Source organism: Barbatula barbatula, assembly GCF_947034865.1.
Source record: "Barbatula barbatula genome assembly, chromosome: 23".
Lineage (NCBI taxonomy): Eukaryota > Metazoa > Chordata > Actinopteri > Cypriniformes > Nemacheilidae > Barbatula > Barbatula barbatula.
In genome coordinates this window covers 948,388-968,023 of record NC_136786.1, presented here as the reverse complement: position 1 = coordinate 968,023, position 19,636 = coordinate 948,388, and the positions used below count along the sequence as shown (strand labels likewise).

At 40.3% G+C, this 19,636-nt stretch overlaps 1 protein-coding gene across 1 annotated transcript in view; it reads left to right on the top strand.

The window, feature by feature from the left end:
• Positions 1–1,374: 1,374 nt before the first annotated feature.
• The window catches only part of scn5lab (sodium channel, voltage gated, type V-like, alpha b), a gene marked incomplete at its 3' end in the record, with an annotated part of 67,423 nt that continues 49,161 nt past the window's right edge, over positions 1,375–19,636 (top strand). Inside the window, exons 1-7 of the mRNA XM_079488347.1 lie at positions 1,375–1,647; positions 3,986–4,110; positions 7,635–7,715; positions 9,041–9,169; positions 11,978–12,069; positions 13,790–14,038; positions 14,916–14,979. Coding sequence (XP_079344473.1) covers positions 1,381–1,647; positions 3,986–4,110; positions 7,635–7,715; positions 9,041–9,169; positions 11,978–12,069; positions 13,790–14,038; positions 14,916–14,979 — 1,007 coding nt within the window. The 5' untranslated portion in view covers positions 1,375–1,380. The remainder of the gene's footprint in view (positions 1,648–3,985; positions 4,111–7,634; positions 7,716–9,040; positions 9,170–11,977; positions 12,070–13,789; positions 14,039–14,915; positions 14,980–19,636) is intronic.

The window sequence follows — 19,636 nt, the reverse complement described above, 5'->3', positions numbered from 1 at the left end:
CAAGCAAAATATCCCTATACAATGGCGCCGCCATTTTCTAGTGTTTCTGTGTGACGATCGCGTCCATAGCTCCAGGTGTCACCTGTCGGAAAATTCTGCGTCTTTTTCCAAAGTCGGACGGAATCTCGTGACATGAAGTGCAATGCACTCACTGTATCTGACGGGTTTCAAGACGAAGTGTAACCGTTAAAAAATATTTTAAATGCGTTTCAGCAAACCCCAGGTTGACACGCTGTAGCTACTTCGTTCCTTCTCGCAGTGCCGTGAATATATCCCAGCATATGACTGAAAAATCACGACAGTCTCTGTTTTAACATGAAGCGTGAGACATTCGAGGTGCTTATCGGGCAAGAAAAAAGTTTAAAGCTGCGTCAGAATGAGTTGTTCTCGACTTCTTGAGGCGCTGTGCAGACCGATCCGTAACATTCGGTCTGCACAGAATTGCTCTTTTATGACATGTCGCTTATTGCTCCCTGAACTCTTTGTAAGGATAAAAGCATCTGTAAATGTAAATGTAAGATGGACGTATCACGAGACTACACTTAAAGCGTGGGGGGGCACTGGGGCATGTTAACGTTACGCCTCACGTTTTATCATGGCAGCAGGGTATGCATAATATAATGTATTTTATATATGGCTGCTCTTTTATATGCCTATTTGTATATTGCAGTATATTGCCTATTTGCCATGATAAGTATTTCAGCTCATTTGGTTGCTTTTGCTTTTTGTATGATACTTTCAACCTTAAAGTTTATGTGAATGATAAGTCTGTCATAACTGCATGCATGCATGCATTTATATGCACACACACACACACACACACATGGGACATGTTGAGGCTTTACATCAATATAGCTGCGTTCAGGTTTTTTATGTGCAGATGTTTCTATTGTGCTCTGTGATTTGTGGTGGCCGTGGACGCTTCTCACCGCATGCTTGAACAGATGAGAAATGATCTTTCGTCCAATCATTCAATTGAACGGAGAAACAGATGGCCCAATCTGCGTCAAGACACTCACTCACAAGAGCACACTTTCACGCTAGAGTACTGTCTGATGTGGATAATAGCATCATTTTATTTACAGACACGTTCAAAACCCACAACGGTATCATTTATATACGTGTCATCTGAGAGCTTGTGATTGTCGCTTCGTGTTTCTGAGGAATCGGAGAAATGCCAAAATCAACATCAGTGCAGGCCAGCTGCCACATTACCATAGAACGGTTTGCTGTGTGAAGCACACAAAGAAGCCTGTATTAAAATATAAGAAATGTAATATATTTCATAACTCTGTTGAGTGTTCTCTGAGCAATAACATGTCCCGTCTCTTCTCCCCAGCTGTGAAGTCACCACTCGGACAGGAGCCTCAGGATGAGAAGATGGCAGCCATACTGTTTCCACCGGGTCCTGACAGTCTACACCGGTTCACTCGTGAGTCCCTGTCTGGAATCGAACAGCGGATCGCTGAGGAACAGGCCCGGAATGCCAAAGAGTATCAGGAGGATCTGGGCGATGTGGAGCCGCCCAAGTCCCGGGCCGACCTGGAGGCAGGAAAACAGCTCCCTCGAATCTTTGGAGACATTCCTTCGGAACTGGTTGGCGTCCCTCTGGAGGATATCGACTCGTTTTACTTCCAGAACAAAAAAGTGAGTGTATAGTAGCGGACCTATCGTGAAGGTCTGAAGAACGCTGATCTCAAAGACTCTGTTCCCAAACATAGTGTGCTGTCTACGTAGGATCCTTACTAAAGGACGGATTTGGGTGCAATTAATGCAAAGTTGACGAGAGGCTTGGCTCTGTTTTTAAGGTCACTTGTTAGCATGTTTCTGAGGTAATGACTAAGCATTAATATAAGCATGCACAAACATCACGTTATGTCGACAGGTCTTTAGTTGAACAATTTAAATCTGTTTTTTTCAGTGAATAACTACTCAGCATATTCTTCTGTTCTCGCCTCCCTGATCTTTTCGCAATGCATTATGGGATAGTCTTGTCTGTGATATCACTCAAGCATTCTTGCGTTGGTTGATTTTACAATGTAAACAATGGTTAAGTGAAGGGTGGCTAGCTGTGCAGTTGATATATTAGCGCTGAATCAGAGGGTTTAGTGGTCTGGGATGAATAGCGTGAGTCAGTGTTAATGCTCCGGCTGCTGTGCTGGCCTCTCACTTATGCACTCCTCCTTTCACAAGCACACAAATCTCTATTTCTATGGACTTCAGCTAAAAGTTTTGACTCAGAACTTTTAAAATGCCATTTTTAAGTAGAAAGCGCCCGTGCTTCATTTAGTCTCGGCTAAGCTGCTGTGGACGTTAGCACTAAGAAGGACGACTGAATTGACACTTAACACAGTTTGTTCTGTTACGGGCCTTACCGATTTTCCTGCTCGTTTGGATATTCTTGCAAACTCACCCCTCACTTTCAGAGAGCAGAAATCTTAAAGGAGGCATCATTTGTTGTGTTTATGAAGTCCTGACGTGCTTTCCGAATTTAATCCTGTCCGGATGAAACGCATATGAGTTTTTCTCACAAATCACTGAGAAAATGACCTGGGTTTTTATATCAGCTAACCTGTGAGAAATGTAATCCTATCTGGATAGCAGTGTGTGTTTTTGAAATGTATTTGTTTATCTAATAGAGTTAGATGCGGGGCAGGGTGTTTGTGACATTGGCATTCTTCCCTGTAATACACCTTTCAGAAATTCATCATCATTGCCTTTGATTTCTATGTTTAGTATTTTCCCCTCATGCAAATGTCATAAATCATTCTGTAAATCCACAGCAGCGAGGGCAGCATTTCCCTCTGTCCTCCTTCCTTGTTTTGTTACCCTCTGAATCCGCTCATGTGGACCTGGCAGATGATATCCCAGAGGAAATGTGAGGAAAGTGGAAACAAACGAAGGCAAACTTGACCCAGTTGTTACATAAGAAGCGAGAACAGAAGGGCGGAGAAAGCAGGCTGTTTTCAGAGGTTATAAAGGCCACTGCCCTGACATGTTGAGATAGGCAGCAAGCGCGTCGCTGGAGATGACGGCGTGCAGCGTAAGGGGTTTGCCTGCGTGTTTTGCCACAGTGGCAGTAGTAAAATATGCTGACCCTGATGCCGCCCGCCCGCAATTATTCTTTACGCCGTGACTGCTGGCATCATTTATGCCATGGGGAGGCGGTGTAAATCGAGCTCTGTAAGGGGGCCATGAATCCTCGGCAACCGAACGGCGTGTTTGTGAAAGAAAAGCTCCCTGGTAGCGCGAACCATGGCGACAGACGGGAGTCCCGCGAGACCACGTACCCTCCCTTGTACCCTGTAGTAATGTATTTGCGTGTAGTGTGTGCCCCAGAGTATTGCTCACAGCTTTATCATCGTAATTATGAGTTTGGTTTTATACCTCTACCGAGATGTATTGAGTGTACCACAGTTACCTCATAAAATGCCATAGTTATCACAGTAAAATAGGAAAAACTGATCAAAACAAACGAAAAACAAGGTTGAGGTACAGACACATGTCAGACTGCTTATAAATAATTAAACACGATTCAAGTTTATCCCTATAGAACTTTTCGCAGTTTTGCATCATTAAAACAAGACAGTTATCAATAAAACATTGTATTACAGAAAATAGAAGGCAGGGTGTTTAGTAAATATCTTTACAATTATTCCAAAATGTGTACTTCTGAATGAGTAATTGTCTGTAACGTTTTAATCAGATGGTTATATTCGTAGTTCTATTAAGTATGTATGTTATATCGTATGCAAGCTGTTTTATGAACCGTTTACGTTACCTACATTAGTAAATACATCCAATGGCCAGATATATTGGCTTATGTTGCCCTAAAATACTGTCTAAGTAGTCAGCTCACTTTGTTTTGGAACAGAGCTGACGTCAGTACGTTACTTGTACATTCAAATCATTTTCATGTATTGTCAATGTGAAATGTCTCTTCTCACTAACGTTTCTCTCCTGATTCTCTTCTTTTCTCCAACAGACGTTTATAGTCCTGAACAAAGGGAAGGCCATCTTCCGCTTTAGTGCCACTTCTGCACTCTATATCTTTAGTCCTTTTCATCCTGTGAGAAGAGCATCAATAAGGATTTTAGTACACTCATATCCTTTCTGCTGCTACTGATGTCATATGACTTCTGGAGTTTTGCATTGATCGTGATCGAGTGAATGGGTCTGTGTGTTACAGTATGTGAGTCTAACCCGTGAGTTCAGCACTAAGGCTGTGTTCACATTTGACTTTCTTTTCAAAAAAAGAAAAAATTGACAATGGCACTTTTTAAGTAAAAAGTTTGCAGCGTTGTGGTTACAAGTCGTAGCTGCAATGACTTTGGAGGCAGCGTTTGTGCACGAAGGCAGCTCAGAGAAACAGATTCAGACAGGCTTCGTAGGCGGCGACGTCAAGTCTATTTGAATGGTAAACAGAGAGAATAACCAATCACATATCGAAAACTACAATCGGTTATTGGTTAGTTGTGAAAAAAAGTGCTTGACATACAGTAGGACGTTTTTTCAGGAAAGACTTTCTTCGACAGAAAAAAGTCAAAATCTGAACACATGCCTTAAACTGGATTTCTCCATTTCACTTATAATATACTTAAACTTGTGTTTTGTGAGAGTGGACAATTTGTGAATACTGTGTGACATCTAAACATCAATGAGATTAAATTGAGCAAATGGAGAGTTTTTTTTGTTCTTCTCTAGAGTCGCAGGAGAGCTCTAAACTGTGCTTGCTGCTCAGTAAGAACTCGAACATTTCTCATCAAATTCATACAATTGGTTATGCTGTCAACATTATTTTATATCTTTATACATGACAACTGACTCTTTCGTGCCCATTTTTTGTCTCCGAGAAATAACGTAGACAAAGTTGATACAACTGCACTATGATCGAGCAATGTCTGAGCAATAGAGAGAGAGATTCACAATCATCAGGAACATGTGTAGCGAGCACCTCTCTCTCTCTCTGACATTCAGAGGCTATGCCACGTATGAGCGTCCGTTTGGCTGAACAGAGCCCAGTTCGGAATGGCAGTTTTCCCAAAGCTCCATCTACGCTCGCACCCTCTCCACTGCTAAAAATAGCCAGCGGTGCTGTTAGGCCTGCCCGAGGTGTTGAGAAATATTGGGCTCGTGGCACTTTGCTCTTGTGCAGTTGATAAGCGCGTGAAGAGGCTTTCGGTGAAGGTGCTGTGATGGTCAACGCCGTCCCCCTTCACCTCACGCCCCTTTTACGGTTCTACTGCCCGCCGGGCATCCAGTCACCCAATATCCGCATAAGTGCAGTCCCGTGTGATATAAAGCTGAACATACTCTACTGAAGTATTTTCTGAAGTATGACAAAGACGCTCATAGAGGTGGGTTGAAGGTGGGGGTCCGGGTTTTTCCATTGACACCTATTAAGAAGTGTCCACGTAATCTGATGAAATAAGTCTTGCACTTCCAGTGTTTCATATGCTAGCTGTCTTTGAGATGATGGTGATGCTGACAGACCAGCCAGGTACCAGCTCATTGGTTGAGGTGTGGCATGCGTTTTGCCGGTTAAAAGTGTTCATGTTTAGATTCCACGCATCCCTGCTAACAGCAAATTTCCCAAGAGAGTCGAAGCCGGGAAACACGTTTGATTAAAGCGTGCAACAAGAGCGCATTCATAAGGTGAGAGCGTCCCGCTGAAGTGATTGGACTCATTAGAGAAATGTGAGAGATTTGATTCACAGATCAGACAGCTGATGAAACGGGCCTATCAGAGCGGAACACAGTGTTTCCCAGAGCCGTCTGTGTCACCCGTGTTAACAAGTTTTGCCTAACTTTGATCATCACATCTGATGTGTTTGTGGTGACCACATATGCTCCAAAATGTTTTAGGATGTGGATTTAAGGGGATAGTGAACCCTAAAATGCAAATTATTTCAGCATTTCTTCATCCTCATGTCAAACCTGTTTGAGTTTCTTTCTTCTTCAGAACACAACAGAAGACATGTTGATAACAAAACAACACTGAACTCCTTTGACTTCCATTGTATGAACACATAACCACGGAGACATTTCTCAAGATATCTTCTGTTGTGTTCCACTGAAGAAAGACTCACACACAGATTTGATCTATATCTCTTTAATTGCAGGATTAAAGTTAGTGTGTTAAGGAACATGCAGGTGGTTTAAAGGCACATTTTTGTGATTTGATGTGAGAGAAACAGCGGACATTGAGTGTGAATTACAATCAAACACGGAGGTCTCAGATCAGCTCTTAAAGAAGAAAAAGACCAAAATAAACCTTGTGGGTGTTTTTCATTATAAGACGGCGTCTGCCGGCTCAACGTTTAATAGTTCAGCTGTAATTTTCAGTGTCATTTAGAATAACAAGCAGCTGTCATTGACTGTTAGAAGCTTTTAGATTCACATACTGTACCTGTGCTTTAAAGATCTGTAATCAAACCCTGCGCCCATCAGCGCACCGTATATATGTTTGATGCAGATATAAATATATAAAGATACAATATAGAGAACAAAGTCATTCTTAAGATTTTACTTTTACAAATGTTCTATTTCATAATGTTTGGGACGCAAAAAAGATGATTCTGTGCTCGGATGTGACTCCGTCATAGCTCAAGAGACGTAACATACAGCTGTGAAAACAATTAAGAGACCATTTCAATATTATTTTCATTTTTTGTAAATTTACCATTTCTAGGTATGTGTCTAGGTAAAATGATAATTTTTGTTTCATTCTGTGAACTACAGATTTCTCTCAAATTTGTCTATCAAACTTTATATCAAAATATTGTTTCTTTTTGCATTTATTTGCATAAAATGAAAACTGGAGAAACAGGTGAAAATAACAGAAAAGATTTTGTTCAGTATTTTTTCAGACCTCAAACACAAAGGGACAGTTCACCCAGAAATGAAATTTCGGTCATCGTTTACTCGGGTTGTTTCAGAACTGTGTACATTTGGTTGTTCTACTAAACACTAGGAAAGATATTTGGAAAAATGTCAGTAACCAAAATTCCCCATTTACTGCCATAGTAGGGAAAAGAAACACTATGGGAGTCTATGGAGGATGAGATCTGTTCAGTTTCTGACATTCTTCTGAATATCTTCCTTTGTGTTTAACACAACAATGTAATCTATACAGGTTTGTAAATGTAAATGATGACAGAATTTTATTTTTGGGTGAACTGTCCCATTAAACAATACAACAGTCATATTTCTACATGTGTTTAGGACAAATTCAACAATTATTTTGAATGTGATAACCTGGATTTTTCTCAGTTTTCATGTGTCTTGTCCTGCTGTCAGTCTTTCACACTGATGTTGAAAGACTTTATCACCCCTGAGGTTTGATTTTGTTGAAATTGAACCGACGCTGGACTTGAATGACCTCAATACATCCAGAAATGATGATTAAATGAACATTTGGAATGGTCTCTTTATGTTGACCATGGCGTTATGTGTCGACTTAGGCTCAGATGTTGTCTAGAGGGCCGGAATCTGATGAGAAATGTTTGAGATTGACCATGAGTTGAGTATCTCAGCTGATCTGAACACAAATTGTGATGCTGTTTAACAGATTGTAAATGTTCATGTCGTGTTTCAGCCGGTGTTATTGTCTTAACTGTTCTTACTTTATTCAGTCTTTTCATTATGTTCACAATTTTGACCAACTGTTGTTTTATGGCCATGTCCGAACCAGCGCATTGGGCCAAATATGTGGAGTGAGTACACTTCTCTTTCTCTCTGTCCTAAACCTCTCTGTGTCTGTGTTGACCTCTGACCTCTGAACTGTGCCCTGTCTGTCTGATGTAAAGCTTTGCCAGGTGTTTGTTGGCTTGTCAAACTCAAGTAAGTTAAAGATTTGACTGTACGGGACGTCTGCTCTGTGAATGAAATCATGATATGAATAAATGATTCTTCAAAATCAACACGAACAGGAATGAATACAAAGACATTTAGAAGTGAACTTGGACGAAACTATTTTTTTGAAAGCACATTGTATGATCTATCCATCTATCTGTCTATACATCTGTACATCTGTCTGTCTGTCTGTCTCTCTCCATCATCCATCTATCTTTCTCTTCATTCATTCTCTCTCTTTCTCTCATATCATGTGATTTGTTTATCCTTCTGAAATGGGTCTCTCCATCCGGCAAACCTCACGTACCTGTCTGTCTGTGTGTTGATCTGCTTGTCTGTCTCTTGGTTTGTATGTCCATCACCTCCAGCTTCAGTAAGGGTTGCAGCAGAAGTTTGTAGCCGGTAGACCGGATTTATCCCGTGTTTTCCATGCAGCTCGTACGGTTTGATGTATTCTGAGATGAATGTGACCTACAGTGTAAGTAACTGTGGGAAATGAGTCTTGTGCTTGTCGAGAAGCACGCAGGTCTTTAAGACGTTCCCCGCACAGGCCTCTGAGACCTTCTGCACCGTGACCCAGCGTTTGAAAGCGAGCCTTTGATATTTTCATGCAGACAAAGTTGATACGCATGCAGCATGCAAAGACGACACCTGTTTTTGAAGCAAGTATAAAGTCGTACCTCTCAACATCGTTCAGACACAAGATATCAACGTCAACATTTATTTCTAAAATAAACGTTACACTATGCGTCTCATTGACAGACTTTGTGAATTGAAATCTCTGGATTTATTTTGGGGGGAAATTTGTGAAATCGCTGACAAAAGCGCTGAATAAAACGTTGATATCAGTCAACAAATAACAATGTGATGAGAGGTACGACATTCCCCAAAATAAGATTGTACTCACTAATACGGCTCTGAACCAAGTCAAACTAAAACCCAAAATATATCGAACGGCTTTGCAAGAATGTTGCATCTCTCCCCCGGTCACCGTCCCCTCGGCTGGAGGGTCTCTCTTTTATTTGATGGTCAGGATTTTAACATCTGTTCTCATCTTGATGATCTCTAGCTCTGCTGGACTGTGAATGTGCTGAATGTTTTGGTTCTGTTTTGTCCTTCATGATCTCTGTGTGTGACCTGTCATGTTCTTTCATTTCGTCCCTCCCTCTCTTTATCTCCCGTCCAGATACACTTTTACTGGCATTTATACGTTTGAGTCGTTGATCAAAATCCTGGCGAGGGGCTTCTGCATCGGGCCCTTCACCTTCCTGAGGGACCCCTGGAACTGGCTGGACTTCAGCGTCATTGTTATGGCGTAAGTTCATCTTTCAACTCTGAGTTTCACTCTTTATGTAAACATGTCCCGTTTTCTAGAGGAAACATTTCAAAACGAGATCAGTGTAGTAAAGATAATAAGGCTTTTAGAGAACTTAATGTTCATGTTTTTGTTCATGTTTTTCTAACTTCATTGGCAATTTTTCTTTCGCAAAGTGATACATTTAATGTGGTTTATAAATAAGCTAAATGAAAACGTAATCTGCCAATTAGGTAAGAAAGTAAAACATACACTGTCTTATTATCTTCTGTTATTTTATCAACAGACAGTAGTATTTTACGAAGCAACCATATTGAGGTTTATACGGTCCCCTTAAAATGAATTCAAGATATGAATATATTAAGGTTTTCTCTTAATCACAGTGACACAGACCCACAGAGATAATGAAATCATAAAGCAGGTGCTGTTGAATTCTAATAGATTGACATTATCGAATCTTATTTGTTTGACCTGGTAATGATGGGATTAAAATAACAGTCCACATATCGGATTCATTATTATTAGAGGTTATGTGCAAGTGCTCACACTGTCCTTGACCCTTATCCTGAAACACACATAGCCATGGCAACAGCGGTGAGCGTACATGTGTCATTATTGTGGATGGACTATCCCTTTAAGATTTTATTTAGTTTATTGTTATTTAGTTTTACATGACTGTTTTCTAATTTCTCTCTGACACAACAGACTGAATTTACTTTATCTTTTACTTTTTCACTTATTCTATTAAAGTGGCCGTCACTCAGACAGTTTCTGCATATCTCATGTTAATCTTGAGTACTTACAGAATAGTACCTCACCCTTCAATAATACTGTAGAGTGTTTATGTTGATCACATTTATAAAAGACAGGGTCACACTTTATTTCAAGGTCCAATTCTCACTATTTGACAAACCATTAACTATGACTTTTGCCTCAATAAACTCTTTCTTCGGTGCTTATTAATAGTTAGTATGATAGTTGTAGGTTTAGGTGTTGGGATGTAGAATATGGTCATGCAGAAACTGCAAGTACTAATAAACAGCAATATTCTAATAAAATGCATGCTAATAAGCAACTTGTTAATAGTGAGGATTGGTCCCTATGCTGCCAGATACAGCTGTTCGATTATTTCCGAAAACATACGACACGTGTGGGAGGGATGTGGGGGCGGAACTAAAGCCATTGCCAACAAAACACAGACATATGACTCCGTTTAATTTACCGTGTGCGGTTCAACTCCGGCATCTTTTAGCGCTGGGACTGCACCATCTACCAGTGTCAAACAATCTCCAAAATCAGTGTTACATCCACCGTTTATATAACATTCATCACTGAAATGCCGTGAACAAACAGCTGAACTTCGCGAACGCAGTGCTCTCTCTCTCTTACTACTGTTTTTTGATAAGTTGACCATGTCAAGCATGAGAAGACGGCCGGTTTAACAGTGCTAAGAAGACAGAATGCATGACACACTGTTGCTCATCCCCTTTAAACATTTTTGGTGTAAAGCAGAATGTTAGATTTTTCGTGGTTACACATGTATTATTGCTCAACTTTTCTTGCTCATGACTGTTAATGTTTTTGAGATCTTTCTGTTTTAATGTAGAAATTTTTTCAATGTCAACTTTACTGATATAGTTCAAAATAAAGCCGTGTTATTGCCAAATAGCCATATTGTTGATACTAGATAAATACATGAATTATATATTCACCTATATTTACTCTTGCACAGGCGTAGCAGATAACAAACGTGTAGATTTCAAGAAGAAATATTTGCACCAATATATTAAACATTTTTATGCTACGTCGCAACAGGCGAGCAGAAGTCAGAAACGCAATTCAGAGTTTCATCTCATACAACAGTCATTTAACATCCAACCCCCCCCGTCATGAATTTATCTGTAACTCACAAGGTTCCTCGAGCGTGTAGATGTTAGAGATGCCTGGCGGTAACCTCTTGCTCCAGTGATGGACTGCTTATTTCTTGTTGGCCTTTAAGACTTTATTTCTCCGACTTCAACTGACCGGTCGTCCTTGAACCGGATGTTTCAACAGTGTCAGGCCCGAGCAGATGCAGTAAGTCACGGGCTGTTGACAGGGACGCTGGTCGCCCCTCTTGACTTCATTAAAGCCAGACTCATGACAGCAGATAGAGCGGCGGATAAATCAGAAACGCTAACCACCAGCGTCCAGCGATACGGCAAAACGTGATGTTATTCATCGTGTGATGTATCTTGAATGTGTCAGCGTCTGGATTACCCACATCTCCCCTCGCCGACATGCGTCCATGTAATTTAATTGGCCTAATTTTCTAAATCAAACCTGCTGCCCTGATCTGCAACAATTTATTGGGGCAGTTCCCCTCAAAACTGAGAACTTCGAAGTATCTGACAGAGATTTGATTTTGAGGTGAACTGTTCCTTTAAGACAACATCAAATGAGCTTGTATTTTTGTTCTCTTTTCTTTTGTTTGTCCATATAATTGTAATGTGACTCTGCAGGTTTCTAACTGAGTTTATTAAAGTAGGCAATCTACAAGCCCTCCGAACGTTCAGGGTCCTCCGAGCTCTGAAAACAATTTCCGTAATCCCAGGTAAGAGGTTTCTAAATCTGCGACGGCAGAGAAAAGTCACCGTGTTGCTATGTGTGCAGTCTTGTGCCAAAAAATACCACTCGGGAGCCGAACTGCATCCGATTCCCCTCGTATCGTTTCTTTCACCACCTGAAACGTCACGCTGCATCATTCAACAGTGTGTTTGTTGGTCTCTTGTTGGTGTTGTTGTCATTCTATGTGCTGGCTTATTGCAGATATGTTACTGAGTTTGTGGACCTGGGCAATGTCTCAGCGTTACGGACATTCAGGGTTCTGCGAGCGCTGAAAACTATCTCAGTCATCCCAGGTGAGAGGCCGACAGACAGCAAGGCCTGCCTTGATACTGGATGACCAAACACCTACCGGACATTTCCTTCAGTTCCAAATTATTCTTGGAATCGCGGAAATGCAGAACGTAGGGAATGAGACTTTTGAGTTGATGCTCGATAGACAGGACATGAAGTGTGTTTCATATTTACCTCACCTGCTGAAATCAAATACCAGCTGTTCTTCCAGTTTAACCAGTTTGGTGAAGTCGGTTTAAACAGGATTATATTAAATTAAAAGATGTCAATTGTCCAGATTACTGTCAGCTCTTTATCATGAGCGTCACAGAAGCTGTAAACACACTAACTGAACCTACAGGTGTATGTTAGTAGGTCGATCTCTCTCACACACACAAGTGAAATGACATCAGTGTAGATCTCTCCGGTAACTTTCCCCTGTCAAGCTTCAGAGCTTTAGTGAACTCACTCAAAACGTCTCATTGGACTGTAGTGGTTAACATGTAACACGCATGAGTAGCGCTAGCGGTGTGTGACTTAGCATGTCTGCATGTTGTGTGATCATACACAGAATACACTTTCTATGGAACGAGATCATATGCCATAGATACAGTATATCAAAAAAAATATATACTGTAAATTCGATCATACTATGGTGTGTTTGAATACTCAATTCTGATTGGCTGGAAGGTGTGCATTAAAACCACTCAATGCACGGGTAGTTACCACTCAAAAATGACACTGTAAACGACAATTTGTAAAAAACAACTTGGCAAATGACCATTGTATAAACCGGATAATCCACGGATAGCCTTGCCTAAAAGGATTTTAGTGCATTTAACAGAGGCACCCACGTCGTGCATTCAAATCCATTAATGCCCGGCTAGCCTTGGATTATCCGTTACTTGTATGATCCATGTACTGCATGTATTTCTGGAAGTATGTTTCTCTATCCATAGAAGTGTAATCTGTCACATTTTGTGTGCTTGCTGCACTCACAAATGTTTGTATAGATGACTCTAGATGTCTTGTGCTGTGTTTGCTCCCAGGTGAAAAAAAAGTGCACTAAAATGTATTTACACTAAAATATATATTTCAAGTGGTCTGTTTTCACGTACTAATTGTGTACTTAATATACAAAAAATTCCTTAGATCTAAAAAAGTACTAATTGTACTTTTGAAGACACTATGAGCAGATGTACAAAAGACTATATTTTTATAGTATATCATCCTTCTGAAACCTTGTAACTCCATGTTTCGGCAATAATGATAAATCATTATTGTTAGTCACGCTTTACGCTTGTCACTGGGTTCTGCAAATATCTAGCCAATAAAAGTATTTGATCAATATTTCATTTCCTGAAAAACTGAGAATCTGGACATCAGAGATTTCAGAAGGACAGCGACGATATTAATTGTGTAAAATAGAGCCCTTTAATGACACTCATGGAAGTGCACTACTCTAAGTGTAACTAAGTCAGTTGTATTTTAGTGCACTATTCTTTTTTTTATTCTGGTTTGATGTGTGATCCAGAGTTGGCCATATTCAGAATGTAACGGGTAATTGAACGTGTCTCAATTCACATTCTTTTGGAATGAAGACTCTTATTTCTAAACGTACCACAACTCTGGCGTGACTCTCAGATTTGATGTATATTATGAAGAATTGTATAGATTTATGTTTGAAAAATGAAAATGATTCGAATATATGCTGTTCTTCATGCGTCTGTGTGTGTGGATCAGGTCTGAAGACTATCGTTGGTGCTCTGATTCAGTCGGTGAAGAAGCTGGCTGACGTCATGATCCTCACCGTCTTCTGCCTCAGCGTGTTTGCTCTCATCGGCCTGCAGCTCTTCATGGGAAACCTGCGACAGAAATGCGTCCGTAGCCCAGCGCACTGTCTCAACACCACCATACCTTCATATTACAACAGCACTTTTATCTGCAATAACAGAACTTGGTCTTCGGTGGATGATTTTCTCACTAATGAAGGTCAGTGGTGTGGGCTTCAGTGGTCACGGGTCTTGATATGTCACAATCATGTTCAAATGATGTCTCAGGTTGTATCTGTTGAATGACAATGCTGTCAGAACCTGATGTCTAGCTGAGATTTAGTCTTATTTTTGGTTGGTCTCATTTCATTAGAATAGCAATTAGGACAGCGTTGGCTCTCAATACGTTGACCTGCAGTACGCAGATGTAGGACACAGACGGAAATAGAGACGCTCGTATGCTTTGTCATGGTATGCTAATTATTGAAATGTCCAGAAGCCATAAGTTCCTCTTGCCTTTAACAGGTTTTAATTAGCACTGGAAGTTTGACAAGTCTACAGTAACTTAACTGTGTTTATAGTCAAAAGCCTCTGAATGATGTCTGTTAAAGACAGTACGTAAGTTTTACGGCGGTCCGGCTTGCGCTGGTAAATGTTTAAGGCTTTGCTGGAACACAGAATGTAGACAGCTGGAGGGCCGTCTGCCAACCGGGAGCGCTGGAGTTTCCCCCTGCTGCCCCTCGGCTCTCCAGCCCGGAGCCAATGGACAAAAGCGTGAAAATGAGACGAGATAAAATGGAGGTCTGTGTCCGCCTGGGCAGAGAGACAGACCTGAGGCTGTACATCTAATCTCTCCGTCACTCTCTTTAAATGGGACAAAAAAACCACAGGTTCACCCTGCAGTGTACATTTCACCTCCTATAACTCAACTGCAAGCGTTGTGTTATAACTCCTAAGGGAGAAATGCAAGTGTTAAATGTACTGTATGCAGTTTAGAAATTCACTCATCCGGCACATCATGATGATAGACGCAGATCTGCTGCTTATGGTTCATTAATGATGAGGATTTGCTCAGAATCTGTTCTTTATGCTTTCAGACAATTACTTCAAAGTGGAAGGAGCTAAGGACGCCTTAATATGTGGAAACGCAAGTGATGCTGGGTAAGTGAACATCAGGTCCGGGTCAGAGTCGTATTTTATCGAATGTGCTCAGTTGACTCTTTGAAGAGGATTGAAATAAAGTCTATTTAAACATGTTAGCTATTGTATGTGTTTCAGCAACACTGGGGTTTGTGTGTGGCATTTGCTGGGAGGTTGCTAGGTAGATGCTAAATGTTTGCTAAGTGTGTGTTACAGGTAGGTGGTTGTTAGATGGTTGCTAGGTGGATGTTTGATGGTGATTGTTAGATGATTGTGTAACACTTCAGTATAAGGGGCAATTCTCACAATATTTAAATTAGTTGCTATTCGCATATTATTGGCATATGGTTCATAGGTGGATATTAGGTGGCGTCCGTTGGTTGCGAGGTGTATGTCAGATGTTTTTTTGATGGTCGTTAGATTGTTGTTAGGTGGTTGTTAGATGGTTGCTAGGTGTATGTTAGGTGGGTTTTAGGTGGCTGTAAGTTGGTTGCTAGGTATATGTCAGATATTTTTATGGTGGTCGTTAGATTGTTGTTAGGAGGTTTTTAGGTGGTTTTAGATGGTTGCTAGGTGTATGTTAGGTGGTTGCTAGGTGACTGTTAGAAGGTTGATAGGGGTACTGTACGTTAGGTGGTCTTTTGTTGGTTGCTAGGTGTATGTCAGATGGTTTTTAGGTGGTTGTTAGTTTGTTGTTAGGTAGTTTTAAGGTGTATGTAAGATGGTTGCTAGGTGGTTGTTAGTTTGTTGTTAGGTAGTTTTAAGGTGGATGTTAGATGGTTGCTAGGTGGTTGTTAGTTTGTTGTTAGGTAGTTTTAAGGTGTATGTAAGATGGTTGCTAGGTGGTTGTTAGATGTTTTTTTAGGTGGTTGTTAGAAGGTTGATGGGGTACTGTATGTTAGGTGGTCTTTCGTTGGTTGCTAGGTGTATGTCAGATGGTTTTTGGGTGGTTGTTAGATTGTTGTTAGGTGGTCTTTAATTGGGTGTTAGATGGTTGCTAGGTGTATTTTAGGTGGTTTTTAGGTGGTTGTAAGATGGTTGCTAGGGTGGTTGTTAGAAGTTTGATAGGTGTACTGTATGTTAGGTTGTCTTTCGTTGGTTGCTAGGTGTATGGTAGATGGTTTTTAGGTGGTTGTTAGGTTTTTTTTAGATGATTGCTAGGTGTATGTCAGATGGTTTTTAGGTGGTTGTTAGATGGTTGGAAGGTCTATGTTAGGTGGTTTTTAGGTGGTTGTTGGACGGTTGCTAGTTGTATGTAATGGTGGTTTTTAGGTGGTTGTTAGGTGTTTTTATGTGGTTGTTAAATGGTTGCTAGGTTTACTGTATGTTAGTTGGTTGCTAGGTGTATGTCAGATGGTTTTTAGGTGGTTGTTAGTTTTTTTTTACATGATTGCTAGGTGTATGTCAGATGGTTTTTAGGTGGTTGTTAGATGGTTGGAAGGTCTATGTTAGGTGGTTTTTAGGTGGTTGTTGGACGGTTGCTAGTTGTATGTAATGGTGGTTTTTAGGTGGTTGTTAGGTGTTTTTATGTGGTTGTTAAATGGTTGCTAGGTTTACTGTATGTTAGTTGGTTGCTAGGTGTATGTTTGATGTTTTTTAGGTGGTTGTTAGGTTTTTTTTAGATGATTGCTAGGTGTATGTTAGATGGTTTTTAGGTGGTTGTTAGATGGTTGGAAGGCCTATGTAAGGTGGTTTTTAGGTGGTTGTTGGACGGTTGCTAGTTGTATGTAATGGTGGTTTTTAGGTGGTTGTTAGGTGTTTTTATGTGGTTGTTAAATGGTTGCTAGGTTTACTGTATGTTAGTTGGTTTCTAGGTGTATGTTTGATGGTTTTAAGGTTGTTGTTAGCTGCAAGTTGGGCGTTTTTATGTGGTTGTAAGATGGTTGCTAGGTATATGTTAGGTGTTTTTATGTGGTTGTTGTTTTGTCTGTTATGTTGTCTGCCAGGTTAAAACAAAATCACATTTCAACAAACTGATACAGTGCTGACAGAGGCAGAGAGTAATTGTTTTATTCTCTTATCATCAAAACATCATGCTGGAATATAAAATGTTGTCAATGGAAGTATCCAGCGAGACGGTGGAGAGGAGACAGAGTTTAATGCTCTCAAGGCTTCATCTTCTCTCCAAGGCTTCTTGGATTTCACTTAGAGCTCCGGTCATTCTGTCTGACCTGTAATCGTGTTTAGAGATGTCTGCTGTGTGAACAGTAGCCTCTCTCATTCTGTTACATCTCAAATGGATTAAATGTTATTTTAATGCCCATGACGTGATATTTCATTCAGGATGTACACCAAACACTTAATGGAAAGTGTTTTGAGTTATTGGACGGCGGTGTGAAGGTTTTTCTGTCTGATGTGCTGTTGATGTGAATTACGACACAGTCTGTAAATGTTGATTGTAACATCAAAGACACAAACACACATCAGACCGTCTTGTGTTGTGATAACAGCCTTGTGTCCAAGTCAGATAAAAGCGCCAATGAAATCTGAGACAAGCGCTTGTGATGCATGCCTGTTAAACACTTCACAAAACAGAAGCTTCTAGAATCTGTAGACAGAGAGAGAGAGAGAGAGAGATTATTCAATCTGATTTTACTGGAATTATGATTGTTTTACAAGGTGACTCATAATATACTAATAAAGAAAGCAATAATGAAGCATCACCCCTTGAACCAGATCAGACTAAAACGTATGAAAGAATTCATACAAATTAGCCACCTTATGAATAGTTATGAATAGCCATGAAATGCTTTGGATTATTTGAAAATGCAATGTGCCACAAAATGTGGGGTTACTGGTAAAGCTGTTTTGTTAGTGACTCTCCATAGCAGAGAATGATGAGATAACGTCATGTGTAATACATTTCATTCCAGTTTGTCTTTGGCTAATGGTTATAAATACAAACTGATGTTGAATGGTATCTCTCGGTGTGATGTAATGGTCTTCGAATGACCAGTTGACCTTCAGCTGTGCTTCCAAACACTCATACTGACAAAGAGCCCAATTTCACCAATCACTCAGTGATTTTCTTGAAGTCTAAACATTGAATGTGAAGCCGCAGTAATTACAGGGTGTTCGTGTACGGCCATTAAAACAAGTGTCCATTAATAAACCCGCTTTATGTTTTTATTTTCAAAGCTCTTGATTTGACCTCAGCAGTGCTTTCAGATGGGTCAGACACAGAAACATGCGGTTGTTTTCCTTTCAGATTAACGGTGTCATTGTTTCTAAGTGAAAGCTTACATGACCTTCAGCTCACTATAATTATTTTCTTATCTCTAATTATTTTTTCTATTTAGTTTCTCTTACCGTTGAAGATTTTTAACTTTACATTTTGTCTGAAGACAGTGCCATTTAATCTCATGTATTTATTTTATGTTTATACAATATCAACACAAAATACACTATTAAAATATTGAAATAATAAAGATCGGATGAGATGAATTGGATGAACGTGTGTGTCTGTGTGTGCAGGTTTGTTCTGCTGTTCCGTGCATCCGTCTGTTTGTTTCCTTTGTTGAATTTTTCCCCCTCTGGGATCAATTAGATGAATTAATCCAGTTGTCTTATTTTAGCCATTGTTAGTGTGCAGGCGGAGTTCTCTGGTCACCTTGTGAACCTGGATAGAGACCTGAGATGAAGCCTGGTGGCGTTTTATAAACAACACAACCCGTTCACCCCGTTTCACCTCCTTCAACCGCACCACTTCCGTCTCAGGCTTGCTGCCAACCACCTCATGAAATTTTGGGAAGAGGACAAGATTTTTCCTGACCTGTATATGATCTGACTATAATTTCTCTAGAGGAATGAGGTTGCAAAGCATTTGGAAAGCAGTGAGTCCATTGATCAGATGGTTGTAGTGTAGTGTCTGGTCAGATTTCACAACAGAAAGACCACAAAGTTCAATGTTTTAGCAGATAAATAGAAAAAAAGAAGAATAACAGATGAGGTTATTTCTCCTATACATCAATGAGTTTAAATGTGGAGTCCAAATTGTCCCTCCGCCAACTCAGACCTGACTGGTTCTTGCCATGAATATAGACTTAGATGCTCGAATGGCGTTAAGTAAGAAACAATAAATAAATAAACTCCTGATAAAAGAGTCAGAAAAAGTTTCAGAACAGATGTCAACAATATGTTTACATGCACCCTCATAATGGCATTATGGGTTTTGGCAATATTGCGATTACACTTTACCTCATGTCAACTCAATCATGCGATTGAAATAGTGTGATTAAGCTCATAATCGCAGTAAGATATGTGGCGTTTGCCCGTTTTAATCGCAGTGAGAAGACATGTTAACATCTTAAATGCATTTATGATGCTCTGACCAAGGTGCGCATGGGCTTCTGTCACACACCTTAAGCGCAAATTGATGGTAAACATGACAGTCTGAAGCTTTACCGTCAACACAGCTCGCTGTCAGCCGTCTCTGCTCTTTACCTTCATACAGAAACAGTGCAAACGCAATGAGAGCCATCATATTTCTATATTCATCTCAGCACAGAAGGACCATAAAATACGTCCACGTAACAGTGTTTTGCATTTGACGCCAATATATTAATAGGATAGCAAGTGACACACACCTACTGTATCTGAGATCATCGTTTTTCAGCAAATAATCAGACTAATAAAACATCCATGTAAACGAGAGCAAAGAGGTGTTCTCAGGCACATT